The 23,031-nt window shown below is 40.5% G+C and overlaps 1 protein-coding gene and 1 long non-coding RNA gene across 8 annotated transcripts in view; one reads left to right on the top strand and one right to left on the bottom strand.

Moving 5' to 3' along the window:
• Positions 1 to 8,528: 8,528 nt before the first annotated feature.
• On the bottom strand, positions 8,529 to 22,942 carry SSBP1 (single stranded DNA binding protein 1). Of its 6 annotated transcripts, none has more exons than XM_055284277.2 (7): positions 22,535 to 22,942; positions 21,305 to 21,371; positions 18,265 to 18,325; positions 16,790 to 16,930; positions 16,503 to 16,590; positions 14,927 to 15,015; positions 8,529 to 10,213 (listed from the first exon to the last, which is right to left on the bottom strand). In XM_055284277.2, the coding sequence occupies exons 2-7, from the start codon at positions 21,326 to 21,328 to the stop codon at positions 10,170 to 10,172; spliced, it is 447 nt and encodes a 148-aa protein (XP_055140252.1). In that variant the 5' UTR covers positions 21,329 to 21,371; positions 22,535 to 22,942; the 3' UTR covers positions 8,529 to 10,169. The 6 variants fall into 6 exon arrangements, with proteins under 6 accessions (XP_055140252.1, XP_055140251.1, XP_055140249.1 ...); XM_055284276.1 differs by having other exon boundaries at positions 22,355 to 22,625; XM_055284274.1 differs by having other exon boundaries at positions 22,442 to 22,625.
• Positions 22,634 to 23,031, top strand: part of LOC134736927 (uncharacterized) — a 38,591-nt gene continuing 38,193 nt past the window's right edge. For both annotated transcript variants that reach the window (XR_010121422.1, XR_010121423.1), the window contains exon 1: positions 22,634 to 22,747. This is a non-coding gene — a long non-coding RNA (uncharacterized lncRNA). The remainder of the gene's footprint in view (positions 22,748 to 23,031) is intronic.

Here is a 23,031-nt window from a genome sequence, read left to right as displayed (position 1 = left end):
TTCCACACATCCGAGCGGATCCAGCACCAGCCATGGCTAAAAGGAGCCCTCAAGGAGAACCTCTGCTGCAGCAATGTGGAAGGAAAATGTGGAGTTGTAGCCCCCGAATAGAGTCCCCACTGGGGCATTGCCTAGTGGAGCTGTGAGAAGAGGGCACCCATCCTCCAGACCCCAGAAAGGTAGATCCACTGACAGCTTGCACCATGTGCCTGGAAGTGCTGCAGACATTCAACACCAGCCGTGAAAGCGGACGCAGGGCCTGTACCTTGCTGAGCCACAGGAACGCAGGGGCAGCTGCCCAAGACCAAGACTGTGGGAGCCCACCTCTTGCATCAGCATGCCCTGGGGTGGCCTACATGTGAGACATGGAATCAAAGGAGATGATTTCAGAGTTTTAAGATTTAATGATTGCTCTGCCGGGTTTCAGACTTGCATGAGGCCTGTAGTCCCTTTATTTTGGTCAATTTCTCCCATTTGGACCGGAAACATTTGCCCAATGCCTGTACCCTCATTGTATCTTAGAAGTAACTAATTTTATTTTACAGGCTCATAGGTGGAAGGGACTTGGCTTGTCTCAGGTGAGACTTTGGACTTGGTCTTTTGAGTTAATGCTGGAATGAGTTAAGACTTTGGGGGACTGTTGAGAAGGCATGATTGGTTTTGAAATGTGAAAAGGACATGAGATTTGAGAGGGGCTGGGGCAAGATGATATGGTTTGGTTATGTCCCCACCCAAATCTCATCTTGAACTGTAATCCCCACGTGTCAAGGTAGGGACCTGGTAGGTGACTGGATCATGGAGGCGGCTTCCCCCATGCTGTTGTCCTGATAGTGAGAGAATTCTCCCCAGATCTGATGGTTTTAAAAGTAGCAGTTTCCCCTGTGCCCTCTCTCTCCTGCCACCTTGTGAAGAAGGTGCCTGCTTCCCCTTCACCTTTTGCCATGACCATAAATTTCCTGACGCCTCCCCAGCCACGTGAAACTGTGAGTTAATTAAACCTCTCTTGTTTATAAATTACCCAGTCTCAGGTAGTATCTTCATAGCAGTGTGAAAACAGACAAGTACAGTTGGTTGTGGGAATTTGTGGATATGGAGGGCCAGTGGAGAATGAATGCAAGTGGAGGCAGGCATTGGGCAGAAAGCAAAATGCAAACTTCACATACCTGAGTTCAAACTCCAGGTGTGCATCTTGGAAGATGCATGACTTTGACAAGTTATTTATCCTCTCTCAGTTTTGGGTTTCCTCACCTGTAAAATGGGATTATTGTACCTTCTTCTTAGGATAATGGCTAAATGAGACAATGATAAAAAGTACTTAACTTAGTGCTCAGTACATAGTAACCAGAAGAGAAATGACAGTCATTAATATGATTATTGTTACATCTTTAAGAGATTTCCCTGTAATTCATTAACCTTGGACTTGCCTCTCATTTTCCACAAAGATTTTCTTGCTGTCACTCCCACAAATCTTCACAGAATATTATGCAAACTCTAACAGAAAAATAGCAAAGTGATCCTGCCCTCATTTTCTTTTCAAGTCCCACCTAACTGAATGACAAACATTTGTCAATCTCCATGTCACTGTGCGAGGCTGAGTTAGATTGGGGAAAAAGGGTGGCTTTAGTAAAAGAAAACCCTGACTTCAAGAATTGCCATGATCTCATTTGGGAACAAAGGGAAAACAGCACTAATTTCTCCTAACTTGGCTGCAAAAGTTAGGCTGTAATCCACATTGCAATGACAAGTAATTCCTAAAGAAATGTATACTCTATTGCCAAAACTACCACAGAAATATATCTTTGGTGTTTTTGGATTATCTTTGAATTAAATGTCCAGTGTGTTTTAAGAAATGATTGATTCTTTGAGAACTGTAAAGGCAGCAAAAAGTAGATCTCATATAGGCTGGGTTTTTATTGTTTTTTTGTTTTGTTTTTGAAATGGAGTCTGGCTCTGCCGCCCAAACTGGAGTGCAGTGGCATGATCTCAGCTCACTGCAAGCTCCGCCTCCTGAGTTCACGCCATTCTCCCACCTCAGCCTCCTGAGTAGCTGGGACTACAGGCGCCCACCACCACACCCAGCTAATTTTTTGTATTTTCAGTAGAGATGGGGTTTCACCGTGTCAGCCAGGATGGTCTCGATCTCCCAACCTCGTCATCCACCAACCTTGGCCTCCCAAAGTGCTGGGATTACAGGCATGAGCCACCGTGCCTGGCTAGGTTGGTGTTTAAAGTAAATCATTTTGGGCTGTGTACACGTATTAACAGATGAATGAATTATAAAAGCATGAGATGCTAAAATACAGATGGTGGGGGGAAAATATATAAAAGATTTTCTTGTTCATATCCAGTGAAGTGGTACTCACTAAAAGTGAATGAGTAAAGTAAGTCTGGCTCAGAAATAATGGAAAGGTTTTTTTCCCCAAATAAAAAGTTTTATTTTTTTCTTATTATAAAAGTAATATATGTTCAATGCTAAAATATATATATATAAAACTGTAAAGAAACAAGGAAAATCACGTATAATCACCCTCTCTAGAGATAACAACATCCTCATGTTTCTCCCTGCAGACATTAAGCCTATCTTCATTACAACTTCTTTTTCAAAAATGGGATACTCCAGACATACTGTTTGAAACTTTTTCTCCCATTCTTCTAGGTATACTATTCATCTTACCATTTAACAGGAAACCTCCAAATCGAGGTCACAGTGCAGTTTTCTGAGGTTTATTCCCTGACACTATGACATCAAAAAGGGAAATGCAAGACCTAAAACTTGGTTTAGAAGATCCCTAGTCTTTTAGTGCTATTTACTGCTATCATATTTCCAAATGCGCTCTTCCTAGACCAGCTAGGGAGCAGGAAGAAAGTTTCTCAGCAGATAGGGCTTCCCAGGGGTGGGCAAAGTTTCCCTAGCAAGTCTGACTGACTTGAGGCGAGAATCATTCTGCTAGAATCATACACATGCTGAGGACTGCATGCTATACACCTAAGTCTGATAAAGCACCACTGCTTCAGCTCCACAGCCTTTCAGAGGCGTGGAGAGAAGAGGCAACCTCCAGGGGAGAGTTTAAAGCAGAGCCCCTGGGCTCACAGTGGTCCAGCACAGCATCCTCTTCCGCCTCTGCATTCTGGACTGAGAAACTGCTCCAGGTTGGTAATTAAGCTGTTTTGTTCACCATGTCATTTTCCCAAAGCAGAGATTTATCACCCTGCTTAAACAGGACAGTTAATCTGCATAATTTCTCACAACATTTAAGGAGTATAAAAGCTGCTGTGCTGATGGAAGAAATAGAGTTGCTCAAAAGATAAATTTTATACACTTCCCAATTTTGCTTAAGGAATGTGGCATAAAGGAATAAAGACTACATCACCAGGCAGTTTTAACGTGTGAACTTAAGAGAGCAGAGTTAATATGCTGATTAACTGTCCCAGCTGCAGGAGAAAGAAAGATGGCTGGCAGGAGAAAACAGCAATGAATTTTCTACTGTTCTGAGCAAGGACAGGATAAAGCTAAAAAATTCCATCTTTCCTCAACCAAAATGCATTGTAAGTATAAAAAAGCTACTCGTGTGCAGAAAATACCTTAAAACAAAAAAGTCATGGACCTGTAACATAGCTTGTGAATTCTGAACCTAATAAAGTCCAATATGACCTAAGCTGCAGTTAGCACTGTACTCGTACTCTCAGGCAGAGAGGACAGAACATGTAGGCTGGGGAGCAAATATATAGGCTGGGTCAGAGGCCAAACTGGAGACAGAGTGGCCTAGACAGTATGAGAGACTTCTACCATTTGAACAGAACAACCTGCACAGTGGCAGCCAACCTCTGGGATACAGCAGCAAACTGGCAAGCAGATCTCGAGAGGGCTGACGCAAACTTTAAAGAGCAAAAGATGCACTGAAAAACTGAGTTACTGTTTCATCTTTATTGGTAAATTATTAGTATTCTAAAATTTCCTGAATCTTGTAATAAAAAGTAAGATTACATGATGTACATAATGATCCATGTGGAAAAATAAAAGGAAAATGTAGGACCTAAGGCTCTAAGGGAGGCACTGACAGAGGTGGTTAAGAGGATCCTCTTCTACCTTCCCCAAGAGTTCTGAAGAAGACTCTAAAAGGATAGATAAGAGGGGCAGAGAAAGATAGAATAGAACCGCAGCTCCTGTGGCATCACCTGGAGATGAACGATTTCATTTCTAGTTATATTTCAGGTCCTTATTGCTGGTAAACTACGTTTCATCAATGCTACTAGTGAAACTGTCCAAAAACAAAAGATATGAAGAAGGTAGGTTAGTCTTAAAGATGTTTAGGTTAGACATGAACCACTGCTCAGCAACCCCCTTCAATTTGAGCTGAAGCTTAGAATCCCATTGGGATGATTCATCTATCAATGCCCCATCCACAGGTGTGGAGGGGCAGGCCACCCCTTCACCTGGTGCCCAACGTCAGTGCTTTTCTCTAGGGTAAGGGTACGCTCGAGTGTGGTCATTGAGGACAAGTCAACGAGAGATTCCCAAGTACGTCTACAGTCAGCCTTGCGGTAAGCTTGTGCGCTCGGAAAAAGGCAGGGTAACAATGGGGCAAATTAAAAGTAAATACGCCTCTCATCTCAACTCTATTAAAATTCTTTAAAAAAAAAAGGGGGAGTTAGAGTTTCTACAAAAAAATCTAATCACATTATTTCAAACAATAGAAAATTTTGCTCATGGTTTCTAGAACAGGAAACTTTAGATCTAAAAGATTGGGAAAAAATTGGCAAAGAATTAAAACAAGCAAGTAGGGAGGGTAAAATCATCCCACTTACAGTATGGAAGGATTGGGTCATTATTAGCTTTAGAACCATTTCAAACAGAAGAATATAGCGTTTCAGTTTCTGATGCCCCTGAAAGCTATGTAATAGATTGTAAAGAAGAGGCAGGGATAAAATCCCGGAAAGGAAAGGAAAGTTTACATTGTGAATATGTAGCAGAGCCGGTAAAGGCTCAGTCAACGCAAAATGTTGACTATAATCAATTACAGGAGGTGATATATACTGAAACGTTAAAATTAGAAGAAAAAGGTCCAGAATTAGCGGGGCCATCAGAGTCTAAACCACGAGGGCCAACTCCTCTTCCAGCAGTTCAGGTGCCTGTAACATTACAACTTCAAATGCAGGTTAGACAAGTACAAACCCCAAGAGAATATCAAATAGAGAAAGACAGAGTCTCTATCACAGTAATGCCAATCCAAATACAGTATCCACAATATCAGCCGGTAGAAAATAAGACCCAACTGCCACTAGCCTATCAATACTGGCCGCCAGCCGAACTTAAGTATCGGCCGCCCCCAGAAAATCAGTATGGACAGCCGGGAATGTTCCCAGCACCACAGGGCAGGGCGCCATACCCTCAGCCGCCCACTATGAGACTTAATCCTACAGCACCACCTAGTGGGCAGGGTGGCACATTACATAAAATTATTCATGAGGCAAGAAAACAAGGAGATATTGAGGCGTGGCAATTCCCAGTAATATTAGAACCGATACCACCTGGAGAAGGGGCCCAAGAGGGAGAGCCTCCCCTAGCTGAGGCCAGATATGAGTCTTTTTCTATAAAAATGCTAAAAGATATGAAAGAGGGAGTAAAACAGTATGGACCCAACTCCCCTTATATGAGGACATTATTAGATTCCATTGCTCATGGACATAGACTCATTCCTTATGATTGGGAGTTCTGGCCAAATCGTCTCTCTCACCCTCTCAATTTTAACAATTTAAGACTTGGTGGATTGATGGGGCAGAACAACAGGTCGGTCCAAAGAAATAGGGCCAATCCTCCAGTTAACATAGATGCAGATCAACTATTAGGAACAGGTCAAAATTGAAGCACTACTAGTCAACAAGCATTAATGCAAAATGAGGCCATTGAGCAAGTTAGAGCTATCTGCCTTAGGGCCTCAGAAAAAATCCAAGACCCAGGAACCGCCTGCCCCCCATTCAATACAATAAGACAAGCAAGGCTCTAAAAAGCCCTACCCTGATTTTGTGGCAAGGCTCCAAGATGTTGCTCAAAAGTCAATTACCGATGAGAATGCCCGTAAGGTCAGAGTGGAGCTGATGACATACGAAAACGCCAATCCTGAGTGTCAATCAGCCATTAAGCCATTAAAAGTAAGGTTCCCACAGGATCAGATGTAATCTCAGAGTATGTAAAAGCCTGTGATTGAGGAGGAGCTATGCATAAAGCTATGCTCATGGCTCAAGTAATAACGGGAGTTGCTTTAGGAAGACAAGTTAGAACATTTGGGGGAAATGTTATAATTGTGGTCAAATTGGTCACCTAAAAAAGAATTGCCCAGTCTCAAATAAACAAAATATAACTATTCAAGCTACTACTACAACAGATAAAGAGCCACCTGACTTATGTCCAAGATGTAAAAAAGGAAAACATTGGGCTAGTCAATGTCGTTCTAAATTTGATAGAAATGGGCAACCATTGTTGGAAAATGAGAAAAGGTGGCAGCCTCAGGCCCCGCAACAAACTGGGGCATTCCCAATTCAGCCCTCTGTTCCTCAGGGATTTCGGGGACAACCCCCACTGTCCCAAGTGACTTAGGGAATGAGCCAGTTACCACAATACAACAATTGTCCCCCACCACAAGCGGCAGTGCAGCAGTAGATTTATGTACTATACAAGCAGTCTCTCTGCTTCCAGGGGAACCCCCCACAAAAAATCCCCACAGGGGTATATGGCTCACTGCCTGAGGGGACTGTAGGACTAATCTTAGGAAGATCAAGTCTAAATCTAAAGGGAGTTCAAATTCATACTGGTATGGTTGATTCAGACTATAAAGGTGAAATTCTACTGGTTATTAGCTCTTCAATTCCTTGGAGTGCCAGTCCAGGAGACAGGATTGCTCAATTATTACTCCTGCCTTATATTAAGGTTGGAAACAGTGAGATAAAAAGAACAGGAGGGTTTGGAAGCACTGATCCGACAGGAAAGGCTGCATATTGGGCAAGTCAGGTCTCAGAGAGCAGACCTGTGTGTAAGGCCATTATTCAAGGAAAACAGTTTGAAGGGTTAGTAGATACTGGAGCAGATGTCTCTATCATTGCTTTAAATCAGTGGCCAAAAAATTGACCTAAACAAAAGGCTGTTACAGGACTTGGCGGCGCAGGAACAGCCTCAGAAGTGCATCAAAGTACTATGATTTTACATTGTTTAGGGCCAGATAATCAAGAAAGTACTGTCCAGCCAATGATTACTTCAATTCCTGTTAATCTGTGGGGTCGACATTTATTATAACAATGGGGTGCGGAAATCACTATGCCCACTCCATTACACAGCCCCACGAGTCAAGAAATCACGACTAAGATGGGATATATACCAGGAAATGGACTAGGAAAAAATGAAAATGGCATTAAAGTCCCAATTGAGACTGAAAGAAATCAAGAAAGAAAAGGAATAGGGTATCCTTTTTAGGATACCACTGTAGAGCCTCCTAAACCCATTCCATTAACTTGGATAACAGAAAAACCCGTATGGGTAAATCAGTGGCTGCTACCAAAACAAACAATGGAGGTTTTACATGTATTAGCAAATGAACAATTAGAAAAGGGACATATTGAGCCTTCATTCTCGCCTTGGAATTCTCCTGTTTGTAATTCAGAAAAAATCCGGCAGATGGTGTATGTTAACGGACTTAAGGGCTGTAAATGCCATAATTCAATCCATGCGACCTATCCAAACCAGGTTGCCCTCTCCAGCCATGATCCCAAAAGACTGGCCTTTAATTATAATTGATCTGAAGGATTGCTTTTTTACCATTCCTCTGGTGGAGCAGGATTGTGAAAAATTTGCCTTTACTATACCAGCCATAAATAATAACCAGCCACCAGATTTCAGTGGAAAGTGTTACCTCAGGGAATGCTTAATGGTCCAACTATTTGTCAGACTTTCGTAGGTCGAGCTCTTCAACCAGTTAGAGACAAGTTTTCAGATTGTTATATCATTCATTATGCTGATGATATTTTATGTGCTGCAGAAACGGGACAAATTAACTGACTGTTACACATTTCTGTAAGCAGAGGTTGCCAACGCAGGACTGGCAATGGCATCTGTAAGATTCAAACCTCTACTCCTTTTCATTATTTAGGGATGCAGATAGAAAATAGAAAAATTAAGCCACAAAAAATAGAAATAAAAAAAGACACATTAAAAACATTAAATGATTTTCAAAAACTGCTAGGAGATATTAATTGGATTCAGCCAACTTTAGGCATTCTTACTTATGCCATGTCAAATTTGTTCTCTATCTTAAGGGAGACCCAGACTTAAATAGTAAAAGAATATTAACCCCAGAGGCAATAAAAGAAATTAAATTAGTGGAAGAAAAAAATTCAGTCAGCGCAAATAAATAGAATAGATCCCTTAGACCCAGGTTGGGCGCCAGATGAAGGGGTGGCCTGCCCCTCCACACCTGTGGGTGTTTCTCATCAGGTGGAACGAGAGACTTGAGAAAAGAAAGAGACACAGACACAAAGTATAGAGAAAGAAAAGTGGGAGCAGGGGACCGGCGCTCAGCATACGAAGGACCCGCGCCAGCATCGGTCTCTGAGTTCCCTCAGTATTTATTGATCATTATCTCTACCATCTCGGAGAGGGGGATGTGGCAGGACAATAGGGTATAGTGGAGAGAGGGTCAGCAGGAAAACATGTGAACAAATGTCTCTGCATCATAAACAAGGTAAAGAAAAAGGTGCCGTGCTTTCGATGTGCACATACATAAACATCTCAATGCCTTAAAGAGCAGTATTGCCGCCAGCATGTCTCACCTCCAGCCCTAAGGCGGTTTTCTCCTATCTCAGTAGATGGAATATACAATCAGGTTTTACACTGAGATGTTCCATTGCCCAGGGACGAGCAGGAGACAGATGCCTTCCTCTTATCTCAACTGCCTTCCTCTTTTACTAATCCTCCTCAGCACAGACCCTTTATGGGTGGCGGGCTGGGGGACGGTCAGGTCTTTTCCTTCCCACGAGGCCATATTTCAGACTATCACATGGGGAGAAACCTTGGACAATACCTGGCTTTCCTAGGCAGAGGTCCCTGCGGCCTTCCCCAGTGTTTTGTGTCTCTAGGTACTTGAGATTAGGGAGTGGTGATTACTTTTAACAAGCATGCTGCCTTCAAGCATTTGTTTAACAAAGCACATCCTACATAGCCCTAAATCCATTAAACCTTGAGTCAACACAGCATATGTTTCTGCAAGCACAGGGTTGGGGGTAGGGTTACAGATTAACAGCATCTCAAGGCAAAAGAATTTTTCTTAGTACAGAACAAAACGGAGTCTCTTATGTCTGCTTCTTTCTACATAGACACAGTAACAGTCAGATCTCTCTCTTTTCCCCACAGATAAGAGGGGCAGAGAAAGAATAGAACCAGAGCTCCTGTGGCATCACCTGGAGATGAACAATTTCATCTCTAATTATATTTCAGGTCCTTATTGCTGGTAAACTATGTTTCGTCAATTCTACTAGTGAAACTGTCTGAAAACAAAAGATATGAAGAAGGTAGGTTAGTCTTAAAGATGTTTAGGTTAGACACTAACCACTGCTCAGCAACTCCCTTCAATTTGAGCTGAAGCTTAGAATCCCACTGGGATGATCCATCTATCAATGCTTACTGAGTGGCTATTCTATGTAAAGCACTGTTTAAAGTGCAGGCAAACAGAAGATTCAGCCCTTGCCTTCATGTCTACAGAGCAAAACGGTAAGAAAATCAATATTTACAAACATGGGATAAATGTCTCACATACAGTGATGCTCAGTAAATTCATTGAGTGGACAAATCAACATTGTAATAGAAGTGTATACAAAAACCAGGAGACCTTCCCAAAGCGTATTTATCCCTTTGCCATAACACAAATGAGCCTGAAAGTTTACTATTTTGTATACCTGTACATAGAAACCACCCCAAAAGAATAAACAACTAGTAAATGCCATAACAGATAGTAGCTACCAAGATTATACCACAAAAAGGAGAGCGAGAACGACAGTCAGAAAAAAGATTATCACTCATTTTATGTAAAAGAGTATTTTAATTCTTGTCCTTGGGAGCGATAAAGATTATACATGACTTGGAAATGAGACTGTACCAAATGATGGCCAAAGAAGAATCATCCTTTCTACTCCTTCTCTTTCGTCTGGTCACTCAGAAATATAATGTTATCTGTAAAAAAGCCAAAATGTAAATATTAATTTCAGAACTCTTTCTCCATCTCATTCAATAATTCTCCTCTAATACATACAACTTTAGTGCTGTTCATTAAAAGGATTTTAGACATATTTTCAAAATATTAAATAACTTGCTATGCTCACGAGAGGTATATATACAGTTGGCATAAGTGGAGCTACAAGTTAGGCACTGGCTGCTTTTTGAACAATTCAGATCTTGTTAGAAGAGGTGGGATATTTCTTGTCTTCCAGTCTTCTCAGAAACAATTTCCTGCAAAAGAACTGGTCACAAAATTGGATGCTTGCAATGGTCAGGCAGATTCCATGACACTAGGCAGCACATCCTCAGAGAAAAGGACAAAAGTGTATCACATTCTACACTCTGGAGGTCTAGAGGAAAGAGTTAAGAGTCCATATGCGGCCCTGTTAGCAATGATAGGATTTGTTTTTAACTTTAAAAATTCAAATAGAAGAAATTTTATTTTTAAATTATAAAACAGAATAACTTTTTATTTTTCCTTTGGAGATGGAGTCTCTGTCACTCAGGATGGAGTGAAGTGGTGCGTTCTCAGCTTACTGCAACCTCTGCCTCCTGGGTTCAAGCGATTCTCCTGCCTCAGCCTCTCCAGTAGCTGGGATTACAGGTGTGCACCACCATGCCCGGCTAATTTTTGTATTTTTAATAGAGACAGGGTTTCACCATGTTGGCCAGGCTGGTCTTGAACTCTTGACCTCAAGTGATCTGCCTGCCTTGGCCTCCCAAAGTGCTGGGATTACAGGCGTGAGCACCACACCTGGCCCAGAATAATTTTAATATACCAATTCTTGGGAATATTTTATGAATCAACATCACAGAGTTAGCATTTTTATCCAAAAATATCAGATGTTGCTCTTAAAACGCTATTCCAGAGGGAGTTAGCTAAAGATAAACAAAAGAACAGAGGCAAGTAGTAGTCATCCTTCAGTATCCATTGGGAGACTGGTTCCAGGACCCCTATGGATACCAAAATCCACAACGCTCAAGTCCCTGATATAAAATGACATAGTAATCACATATAACCTATGTACTTCCTCTTGTATACTTTAAATCATCTCGATTACTCACAATATCTAATACAAGGTAAATGCTATGTTAACAGCTGTTACGCTGTATTGTTTCACTTGTATTTTTGTTGTTGTTGTATTATTTTTATTGGTTTCTTTTTTTCAAATATATTCAATTTGTGCTTGGTTGAATCCACAGATGCAGAAACAAGGGACATGGAGGAATGACTGCATTTCCTTTATAATTCCAAAAGATTCTTGTAACTATAAAATTATCCACCAAGGACTGAATATTTGTTCATGACCATAGTCTTCCAAAAACTAGAATGTTTTGGTCTAGAACGGTTACTTCAGAAGAGACTATTCGAATTAATATCACTGTGGAAAAAGCCAAGAGTGCCATCCACTGGTGGTGGTTTTTTAGTTACAGATAGGATCCCTAGGAGAAAAAAAAACACCAATAAAACAGATCAACCAATAAACTCTATTTTCTTCAATTCAAATGTCACTGAAGAGCTCTTCAATTTTACCATTAGACATAAACCTAAACTAAACTGACTGTGCTAGTGGAACCTAGTGACAAGGAAAAAAAAACAAAACAGCAGATCATCTGAAATGCTTCCATTTGGCTTGATTAGTAACAACTCAATAATCCGAACAATCTAAAGTTTGCCCACACTCTTGGTTTATATTGGGACCCACAGGAGGGTAGGAAAATACCTACACTGCTTTTCAAGGTCAATACACTTTCAAAGAAACTTAGCAGTAAGAAAACATGTGAGCATTCTATACAACAAATTATAAATTATTAATAAGGTATGGTGGTTAAGACATGAACTCTGGAGCAAAGGAAAGAAGAAAGATAAAAGGAAAATCTAAGAGACTTAAGGTAGAAATCATGTAATATAATGTATGAATGTTTATGAAGTTATCAAGGAAATTTGAACACTATGATATTTAGTAACAAAATTAACAGTAATTTATTAATATTAGGTGTGATAATAGCATGGTAGTTACATTTTCAGAAAGACACCTTATCTTTTAGAGATTCCTATGGAAATTTATGAATAAACTTATGTCTAGCATCTGTTTCAAAATAATCCAAGTGTAGGACAAGTCGCTGGAGACATGGATATAAAACACTGTCCATCAGCTGATACTGAAGCAAAATGGTAGGAGTTCATTTTACCATTCTTTCTGCTCTTATATATGTTTGACATTTTCCATAGTAAAAAAAAAAAATTTTTTTTCTTTTGTTTGAGACAAGTCTTGCTCTGTTGCCCAGGCTGGAGTGCAGTGGTATGATCTCAATTCGCTACAAACACTGCCTCCTGGGTTCAAGCAATTCTCATGACTCAGCCTCCTGAGTAGCTGGGCCTACAGACACGCATCACCAGACCTGGCTACTTTCTGCATTTTGTGTAGAGACAGGGTTTCACTACGTTCCCAGGCTGGTCTTGAACTCTTGACTTCAAATGATCCACCCACCTCAGCCTCCCAAAGGGCTGGGATTACAGGCGTGAGCCACTGCACCCAGCCCAAAAATTAATTTTTAAAAATATTATCTAATTTGGGCATATCTCAGAAGTTTGTAAACACAGAGACATTACTATAGTAAAATTTAGTTTATTGCCATGTATTTATTTTAACAAGCTTTCTTAGTATTTATATCCATAAAAGCAAACAAAAACACAAAATTCACAATGTCTAATTTTAGCAATTTACTCAAGAAGTGAAAAAAGCACCATCTATCTCATTTAAAGACAGATTTCCAATATAATTTAAATACATTAAAATTGTTTTGGTCAATTAGGTACTAAAAACAACTTTAATGATAAGTCAATTGAGGAGAATTTGTCATAGAATTCTTTTAAATATTTTAAAGTTTCTTTTATGCATGCATTTTTGTTACAAATAGGGTAATAAAAAATTCTTAACTATACCATATATTATTAAGATACACTTCTGGGGGGAAAATAAAAACACTAAAACAAGTTCAAAGAAAAAAGAATAATGTAAAATTTCCAAATGCTTTATCGGTATTTTTTTACAGGATAGTAGGTATCACATTGCTATGCTATTTAGATTCCACTGATACATTTAAAAATAACACAATTTTATATTGAAAAAAATTTCTTAATGTCGCTTGCAGACATCCAGAGGGGTATATTATTTTCAAAATTCTTACAGCATTTTCAAAAGTTTAAAAATTCTTTCCTAAGGGATATCTTCTTAATCTTCTTTAACCTTTACGTGTACATCTTTTCTATGTTGTATTGTATTTCATTTAAAAAGAATATTAGGCCGAGCATAATGGCTCATGCCTGTAATTCCAGTATTTGGGGAGGCTAAGATGGGAGGATCATTTGAGCCCAGCAGTTTGAGACCAGCCTGGGCAACGTGGTGAAACCTCATCTCTACAAAAAAATGGACAAATTAGCCAGGCATGGTGGTGTACACCTGTAGTCCCAGCTACTCGGGAGAAGGCTGAGGTGGGAAGATCACCTGAGCCTGGGGAGGTAGAGGCTGCAGTAAGCTGTGATCACGCCACTGCACTCCAGCCTGGTTGACAGAGGGAGACCCTGTCTCAAAACAAAAACCAAAAAAGAGAACATTAAAAACTTCTTGGCTGGGCGCAGTGGCTCATGCCTGTAATCTCAAACTTTGGGAGGCCGAGGCGGATGGATCACCTGAGGTCAGGAGTTCAAGACCAGCCTGACCAACAGGGTGAAACCCTGCCTCTACGAAAATTACAAAAATTAGCCAGGCGGTGTGGCACACACCTATAATCCTAGCTACCCAGGAGGCTGAGGGAGGAGAATCACTTGAACCCAGGAGACAGAGGTTGCAACAAGGTGAGATCATGCCATTGCACTCCAGCCTGGGTGACAGAGTGAGATTCTGTCTCAAAAAAAATAGGCCGGGCGCAGTGGCTCACACTTGTAATCCCAGCACTTTGGGAGGCCGAGGCGGGCGGATCACGAGGTCAGGAGATCGAGACCATGGTGAAACCCCGTCTCTACTAAAAATACAAAAAATTAGCCGAGTGTGGTGGCGGGCGCCTGTAGTCCCAGCTACTCGGAGAGGCTGAGGCAGGAGAATGGTGTGAACTCGGGAGGCGGAGCTTGCAGTGAGCCGAGATTGCGCCACTGCACTCCAGCCTGGGTGACAGAGCGAGACTCTGTCACAAAAAAAAAAAAAATAAAATAAAATAAAATAAAATTTAAAAAATCTTAATTTCAAATAGAAATTTCGCATACTAAGTACCAAAGAGTTTCCAAATAAATCTGCACACTCACATTAGTGTAATTCTTATCTTGGCATACGCTTCTTCCTGGTTAGGGCTAGATCCTTCCAAAACACAATACATTCAGTTTTTGTAATTCTCAACAATAAGTACTGGGATGGACAATTCAGTTTTAGGCTTTATTCAAAAGTTACTTGTGACTAAAACTGTGAGTATAAAAATAATTTTTTAAAGGAATGGATAAATGTAGAAACTCTTAGCAAGTAGAGAAATCAGAGTCATGGACATCTTCTAGTGAGTTGCCTTACCTCGTAAGTACTAGTACTCTCAACTCTAGTTAGTTAGTTACAATGTAGCCAAGCTTTTAAAAAAGAAAAGGAGAAAAAGAAAAAACAGATATTTTCACAAGCTTCTTACCAGCTATGATTGTTGTTGCTTGTCGCCTCACATTATTTTTATCCATGTATTCACCATAGTCTATTTTCCCTTCCAAATAAATTCGAGACCTGATATAAATAAAATGTACAGTTTTTAGTTGAGATCCTAATATGCTTTATAAGAGTCAGGTCGGGGTGGTACTGAGTATATCACAAGGATGAAATATATAATCATACATAAGCTAATTTTTGCTACCACTTCTCAAGGTTCAGGATTAGGAGTACTGAAACAGAGTATACAAACAGACTTGGTAACATCTAGGTAAAACAAACAATGTTTTCATCTGTCAGCTATTTCTCTTATGGAAGTTAAAAAATAAAACAAAACAGTTCAAAGGGCAATTTAGTGGCAACCTTTAAATCTCTAGGAATAATTTCCAATGTATCATTTTCCTTGACCTTTGATTTTGGAGTCCCTAACAGACTTGATTTTCACTTATTTATCAATTCTTTTCTATGACCTTTGAAACTTAGATAATTAAAATTCAAAATATGGATTTATAGCTTAGAGTTAATTACTAAGACTGTTTCTACACTGTATCAGCTTAGTATACCACTTAGAGGTAATTACTAAGACTACTTCTACACTATCTAGAAGGCTAAACTAGATAACAAACCTAACCATGATTTTCAAGAGTGGAAAGATGACAATAGCACCAGTTTTGAGAGTCTACCACCACCAAAAAAGTACAACACAGAAAGATTCGTGAAATGTCAGGTGCTCCCCACCCCACACACACACCCATCCATCAGTAAGTGGAAGTGCAGACACTTCCCTTGAAATACCTTATATGTGTTTGTGTGTGTATGTGCACATATTCATAAATACATACATAAAGGGCAATGTAGATACATAGGAAGGAAAGCTATACAGTTATTGAAAAGAAAAATTTTAGTGATTGCTAAACTATTTTTCATAAAATATGTTTTATTTCTACAAAACAAGTACATTTCTAAACATATTAACTATCAATACAACTGCTGTTACACACACCATTTTGTCCTTCTATGAGTTTGGAAAACATACTTTTTATACATACTCAATCCAAGCCTTCCAAAAGGGAACTATTAAGCCTACAGAAAATCATCAAATATAAAATAACTGCCATGAAGATGAAGTTGGTGTGTCAGGCTTCAGACATTCCAGATCCTCTGCTGGAAACACCATGTGGCAGCCAACAGGCAAGAAGCCACCCTCAGCATCCCCGGCCACAGAGGCACAGGAATTCCTCAAAGCAGATGTTTGACTTGCTCAAATGCTTTTTGATACACTTTGCCTTCTCTCCTGCCTCATCTATTTCTATTTATGTACACACCCTGTTTGCCCTAAACTGTAAGTTCTTAGAAAGCTAAAACTATGTTTTATACACCTTCAAATTAGTCACACATGGCAACATGCCATGCATATAGTATCAAGGACTTAGTAAATACTTCTTAAATTAATACAGTCATTAGTAGTACTCAGGGATTTAAGAGATTGCACACTCCTTGCCATGAGAACACTTCTTATCAGTTCTTTAAACCCTTCAATCCATAAGATCCTTCCTTCAACTTACCCCTTTTTCACATACTGATATGCCACGTCTCTGAGGCCTGGCCGGAATACTGATATTCTGTGCCATGTTGTCTTTTGACTGATATCACCTAAATAATAAAAATAGGAAATTGGTTACAAATGCCAACAGACAACATGTCCAGGAAAACCAATGTCACAATTTCTAAGAGAACAAACAGAATGAAAGACAGATCTTGTTTAAAGTGGTTTATCTCTAAATTAGATAACTGGCAATAAATAATATCTATTTATTGCTGATAAAATTAAACCCCAGTATTTTCTACTCACCCAATTGGTAAACTTCACTGTCCCCTGATCGCCACATCTCATTAGTTGCTAGAGAAAATATTGTGACTGGATTTTTTCCTTCCACCTGTCTCAAGACAGGGTCCTGACCCACTCGCCCAAGTAACTGCACACGATTCAAGGCTGAAACGCAACATCAAGACCAAATGAGACAGACAACCTGCTATAGACTGCGTATTTGTGCCCCTTCCCCCAAAATTTGTATGTTGAAGCTCTAACCCTCAATGTAATGGTATTTGGAAGTGGGGTCCTTAAAGGTAATTAGGCTTAGATGACGTCATGAGGGTGAGGTGTCCCTATAGGAATAGGAAGAGTTCAGAACTTTCTGTCTCTACCACGTGAAGACACGGTGAGAAGGCAACCATCTGCAAGCCAGGAAGACAGCCCTCACCAAGAGCTCAATCATACTGGCACACAAATCTTGGATTTTTAGCCTCCAGAACTGTGAGAAATAAATGCTGTTGGTGAAGCCACCTGGTCTATGGTATTTTTTTATAGCGGCCTCTAAGCTGACCATTAAAGAAATCCACACCTGGCTGGGCGCGGTGGCTTGTGCCTGTAATCCCAGCACTTTGGGAGGCCAAGGCGGGTGGATCATGAGGTCAGGAGATTGAGACCATCCTGGCTAACACGGTGAAACCCTGTCTCTACTAAAATACAAAAAATTAGCTGGGCATGGTGGCAGGCGCCTGTAGTCCCAGCTACTTGGGAGGCTGAGGCAGGAGAATGGTGTGAACCTGGGAGGTGGAGTTTGCAGTGAGCAGAGACCGCGCCACTGCACTCCAGCATAGGCGACAGAGCGAGACTCTGTCTCAAAAAAAAGAAATCCACACCCAAGATTGAGAGAAATGTCCAGAAGAAATGCTATAAATATGACTTCAACTTCAATCTCTGTATTAAGTAAAACCCAAGTTCTGGAAGATCAGAAAATAAGGAATGAATAAGGAGAGGTTGCGAGAGAAAAAGAGAGTTGGCAAGAAAGAAGAAAATAGTCATACAGAAAGCAGCCCCACAAAACAAACTGTAAGCTCTAGATCTTAAATTCTTCATTAAGATATCTTTTTTAACTGACTGTGGAGCTAAAAGAACAAATCTGAGATCTGAAAATCTTTATAAACACAAGGGAATATTTCTGTGAAGAAACAATATCTTTTACAATCTCAGCCTAATACAACATAACCTGGGAAGACTCAGATAACCAAATATGACTCAAGGAAATTCTTAGGCAGGACAGTGTTGATGAGAATGAGTAGTAACTGGCTGATAAGGAGAATAGGGGCTCAGTTTATACAATGTCTCCACAGCCTGATGGGTCAAGGCTAAGATCTGAAGAGCAAACATGAGCTAAAAGCACAATGACAACATGGTTAACCCAAGCAGCATACCTCTTCTACAACACATTTGAGATTGGCAAATTACTAAAAATAACATTTTAAACTTGGAAATTAGCTACTTACATCTTTCAAGAACCAAACTGGTAGTTGTTTCAGACTCATGTCTTACAAATTGACGAAGTACCTAAAGAAGAAGAAATGAGTAACGTGGCTTTTTTAGGAAAGGCAAATGCAAACAGAAGAATTACTCACGTTCATTCACCACATAGTCAGTAGTTCCTGTAAATTCCAGAAGAGAAGAGAAGCTCTTCTCATGTTCTCCCAACAGAGTGCCAGAAGGCCCCAGCAAACACTTCAAGAGCAGCCTACTGCAGAAGCCCAAAGGTACAAGGAAGGTACTAGAAGGCATGCTCAAGAGTTAAGTTATAGTACTCCCGTTTATTTTGCGACAATCTCCTTGATTATGGCACTTCTGTGTTTGCACACAAAAGGAAAAATCAAAATAGTATCACTTTAACATTACAGAGTATGATAATATTTGTAAATCCAACCTGTACCTAAGAGTTGCTGCCAAGTATTTTCAAAATCCAGCTTTCATTAGCTGGAGAGACAAAAAGAGACAAAAAGTACTACATATATCCAATATATACATCCTCTAATTTTTTTTTTAGTATAAACAACTGGTATATTATTACTATATTTTGGCTACAGTAGACTTTAGAAATTAAGAAATTTAGATCCAACATGGGTACTGATTTAATCCATCATTAGACCAAAGGAGAGTTAAAAGAGATGTTTTATAATTAATAATTTAATAAGTAGATTCATTAATAACATATGCAATGATCAAACAAGTGTCAGGAGGTGTGGAATAAATGCAAAGCCTCACTCTCAGGCATAATGAACAGCCAGTTAGAGAAGAGTCCCCAACCTCCAGGGCCGAGGACTAGTAGAGGTCTGTGGCCTGTTAGGAACCTGGCTGCACAGCAGGAGGTGAGCAGCAAGCAGCGAGCAAGCATTACAGACCGAGATCCGCCTCCTGTGAGATCAGCAGTGGCATTAGATTCTCACAGGAGCAGAATCCCATTATAAACTGCTCGTGCGAGGGATCTAGGTTGTGCACTCCTTAAATGAGAATCTAACTAATGCCTGATGATCTGGGGTGGAACAGTTTCATCTTGAAACCATCCCCACGGCACCCCCATCCTCCATGGAAAAATTGTCTTCCATGAAACCAGTTATTGGTGCCAAAAAGGTTGGGGTCTGCTGGTCTAGAGAACAAGAAATAGGTTAAATTCCAACAAAACAATACATTCTTAAACTAATCACATGAATGACTTTCTGACACAGCAACAGGAACATACTCCAAAGTCAGATTCCCTGTGTCTATGAAACTGCCTTCCCCTAGTTGCTCCTTCAGACCTTAAAAGGAATTAGGATACCTAATATGATTAATCTAAAGTGTTTCATTTTAAAATAAGCAAAAATTATGATACATAATATCTACTTCACAAGGCTATTGCAAAAATTAAACAGCTTCAGTAGTGAGCTTAGCCTAATACAGTTTTTATAAATATTTCATGGGAAATTTCATGTTTTCAGTGCATCAAAAAAGGTCTAATAAATTTGGTTATTTGATTAAACATAAAGACTCGACTGTCCAAGTCAAAGTCACATCATTGTCGGAAAAGGTAGTCACTACCACATAATAGCAGCATTCATTACTGAGTATCAGCTAAGGGATTTATCTATTATCAATTCTAAAACTAAATCTACAAGTTATGTAAAATTATTCCCATTTAGAGCTGAGAAAACAACCTCAGAGAGACTGCATAACCTGCCCAAGATCCTGCAGGAAGTATGTGGCAAGTGATCTCAAGGACCCAGGGCCCTTTGACACCAATGCTACTGCTTTCCCAAAGCCCTCTGCTGCCTCCTTAATTTCAAGAGCTACTGTAAAGATGGGAGTACACATCACTGAATTCAGAGTTCAGAGAGCTAGCCATTCTATCAGAGAAACATTTTTGAAGTGGCAGTACTGTTAAGTCCACCAACCAAACAAACACCAATCCCCAGGGTGCTGTTGGCTATCTAATCCTATCACTAAACTTAGGAGCAGAGGGTGGATAAGAAAATAAAGATACGAGTACAACATACTATAGAATCAAACTGCTAATGAGAACCTGTGTCATGATTCTGGAAATGTACTCATTTGAGTGCTCAGACAAGCTAGAGCTCATAAATCTTACACAGAGATTTATAATAGCAATGTCACATTTGGGGCACACAAAAATCAAGACCTACTGGAGAAGATTAGGAAAGGATTATTTAACTTGGAAAATTTTTTAAATTAAACTTTTAACTCTTATTTAAAGACATTTTCATACTTTAACATTAGTGTTATTAAGAAGTAATAACTTTTTCATGTTTCACATTTCAATACAGAAAAAAATAGATTAAAGATACATACAGGTTAAAGTGGGGATCCAAGAATATAGGATTAAGGCAGGGAAAATGACAGAGTCATGGAGGAACCGATTCTTCATCGGTATTCACAGGAGGATGGGGAGTAGGAGAGCCAAAGAAGAATCTACAGGAGTTGGTGCCCGAATGTGGTGAGGAAAAATGGTAGTCTAAGCTGGTTCAAGGTGGGCTAGAGTGACTGGAAAAGTGAGGAGCCATACTAAGTGGAATGAGAAGGCATTTTCTACATAGTGAAATCTGTGGTGACCACTGAGACTTGAGCTGCTCTCTTCAGTGTGGAAACATGGGGGAAGAGGACCGTTTAGCAACACAGGAGGTAGATGGCCAAAAAAGCAACCACATGCCTTAAGAAAAAAGTTGGAACAATGATTCCTACAGTCTTTAGGTCACTAAAGACCTTTAATGTCCTCTCATCACCGGTTAAATTCAAGCAACACACACACGTTTTAAAAATTAATGATTCCTATTACATGTGTGAATAAACCTGAACTTTTTTTTTGTTTTAGTGAACATAATTTACACTGGCAAAATCATCCCCAATCCTCCATATCAAATGAGTACAGAGGTGCGTGGGTGAGCTCAAAGGTCTTTTGCCCCTGTAGTTAAAAGCCTAAAGAAGTCTTCTGATCACTGTGGCTGATAGTAATACATCTCAGTATTAATACAGACAAGTGACTACCTGTAATACAGGTCTTCGAAACATGGCTTCTATTTTCTTTTCTTACAGTCTAATCTTTAGGCTCTTCCTGAAGGAAAAAAACAAAATAAGAAAAAGCATTACTTATGGCAAAAGTACAACTCACTGGTCCTAAATTCCTAACTGTATTCATAATTTTTATGCACTCCAATTTTGTGACCACTGTCAGGCCTCTGAGCTCAAGCCAAGCCATCGCATCCCCTGTGACTTCCATGTGTATATCCAGATGGCCTGAAGTGACTGAAGATCCACAAAAGAAGTAAAAATAGCCTTAAATGACATTCCACCATTGTGATTTGTTTCTGCCCCACCCTAACTGATCAATGTACTTTGTAATCTCCCCCACCCTTAAGAAGGTACTTTGTAATCTCCCCAATCCTTAAGGTTCTTTGTAATTCTCCCCACCCTTGAGAATGTACTTCGTGAGATCCACCCCTACCTGCAAAACATTGCTCTTAACTTCACCCGCCTATCCCAAAACCTGTAAGAACTAATGATAATCCACCACCCTTTGCTGACTCTTCCGACTCAGCCCGCCTGCACCCAGGTGAAATAAACAGCCATGTTGCTCACACAAAGCCTGTTTGGTGGTCTCTTCACACGGACGCGCAAGAAAACCAACACGTACCAACATTCCTGCATATCTGATGAGGATTCCTTCCTCCCTCCCAAATAAACTCACACCTGTATGTCTTTTGGGCCCCAAATAACTTCCTCTTCCTCCAACCCATAGACAAAATTTTGATTCTGAGTTGATCCCACTTCCAATCCACTGTCTTCTCAAATTTCATTACAATGCAAGCTCCCTTAGGGCAGAGATTTTTATCTGCTTTATTCACTGCCATTTCTAAACTTCTAAAAAAGTTCTTAATGCATAGTAAGGGCTCAATAAATATTAGCATCACCAAGGGACTTATATCTGAAACCTGTTGCTGAAAAATTACTGCCTTCATCTCCGTTAGCAAAGACCAAGCAGCGTAGAGACCCCCGGGATACCCAGCCACACCGTAGGGAGAGGTGGGCACCCTTTACCGAAGGTGGCGCCACCACCCGAAAACCGAGAACTGGAAGGAGATCACGCGGTCCTCCGCACGATTGATGAAAGGGCCAGACACCTACACAGAAACACCTCCCGACCCACGCAGGATCACGCGCAGCCAAAACACACGACTCCAGCACTTCCTTCGCGCTGGCTATCCCTTCCTCCCTCACCTGACGCTCTAACCCGAGCAGCCCAGCCACGCAGGGGATCACTTCCGGTGCACAGGGAACGCAAAGCTCGCTAGAGGAAAAAGGAAACAGAAACTCCGCAACTTGCGCCTTGGAAATACTGCCGGCTAGCGCTTCGGGAAACGCCTCCCCTTAACTCTGAAGTTCTGCGATCTTCTCTTTGTGCGTGGGCGGATGGATCAACGCCGCCAAGTGGTGAGTTTGGTGGGTTTAAAGTTTGGAAGGTTTCAAGTTTGGAAAGAAATGAAATTATGTGGTGAGGTTTCTAACTGGGCCCGGGAGGGGGCGAGGTAGGCAAAACAGAGACTAGCTCTGCCCGGGGGAAAAAAAAGCAAAAAGATTTGTGACCAGCCTAGGCGACATAGTGAGACCTGTCTCTACAAAAAATATAAAATTAGCTGGGCGTGGTGGCGCGCCCCTCTGGTCCAAGCTTCCTGGGAGGCTGAGGTCGGGGGATCCCCTGAGCCCTGGAGGTCGTT

The sequence above is a fragment of the Symphalangus syndactylus genome, chromosome 6 (genome assembly GCF_028878055.3).
Source record: "Symphalangus syndactylus isolate Jambi chromosome 6, NHGRI_mSymSyn1-v2.1_pri, whole genome shotgun sequence".
In the NCBI taxonomy this organism is placed as follows: Eukaryota; Metazoa; Chordata; class Mammalia; order Primates; family Hylobatidae; genus Symphalangus; species Symphalangus syndactylus.
This window is presented reverse-complemented; position numbering and strand designations above follow the sequence as displayed.

Excerpts from the sequence above, each read along its gene's own strand:
- SSBP1 (XM_055284273.2), bottom strand. The coding sequence starts at position 21,328 with ATGTTTCGAAGACCTGTATTACAG. Across the intron at positions 18,326-21,304 it reads TTCGAAGACCTGTATTACAG|GTACTTCGTCAATTTGTAAG; the intron begins GTAGTCACTTGT and ends CTTCTTCTTTAG. Across the intron at positions 15,016-16,502 it reads TATCAGTATGTGAAAAAGGG|GTCTCGAATTTATTTGGAAG; the intron begins GTAAGTTGAAGG and ends TATTTATATCAG.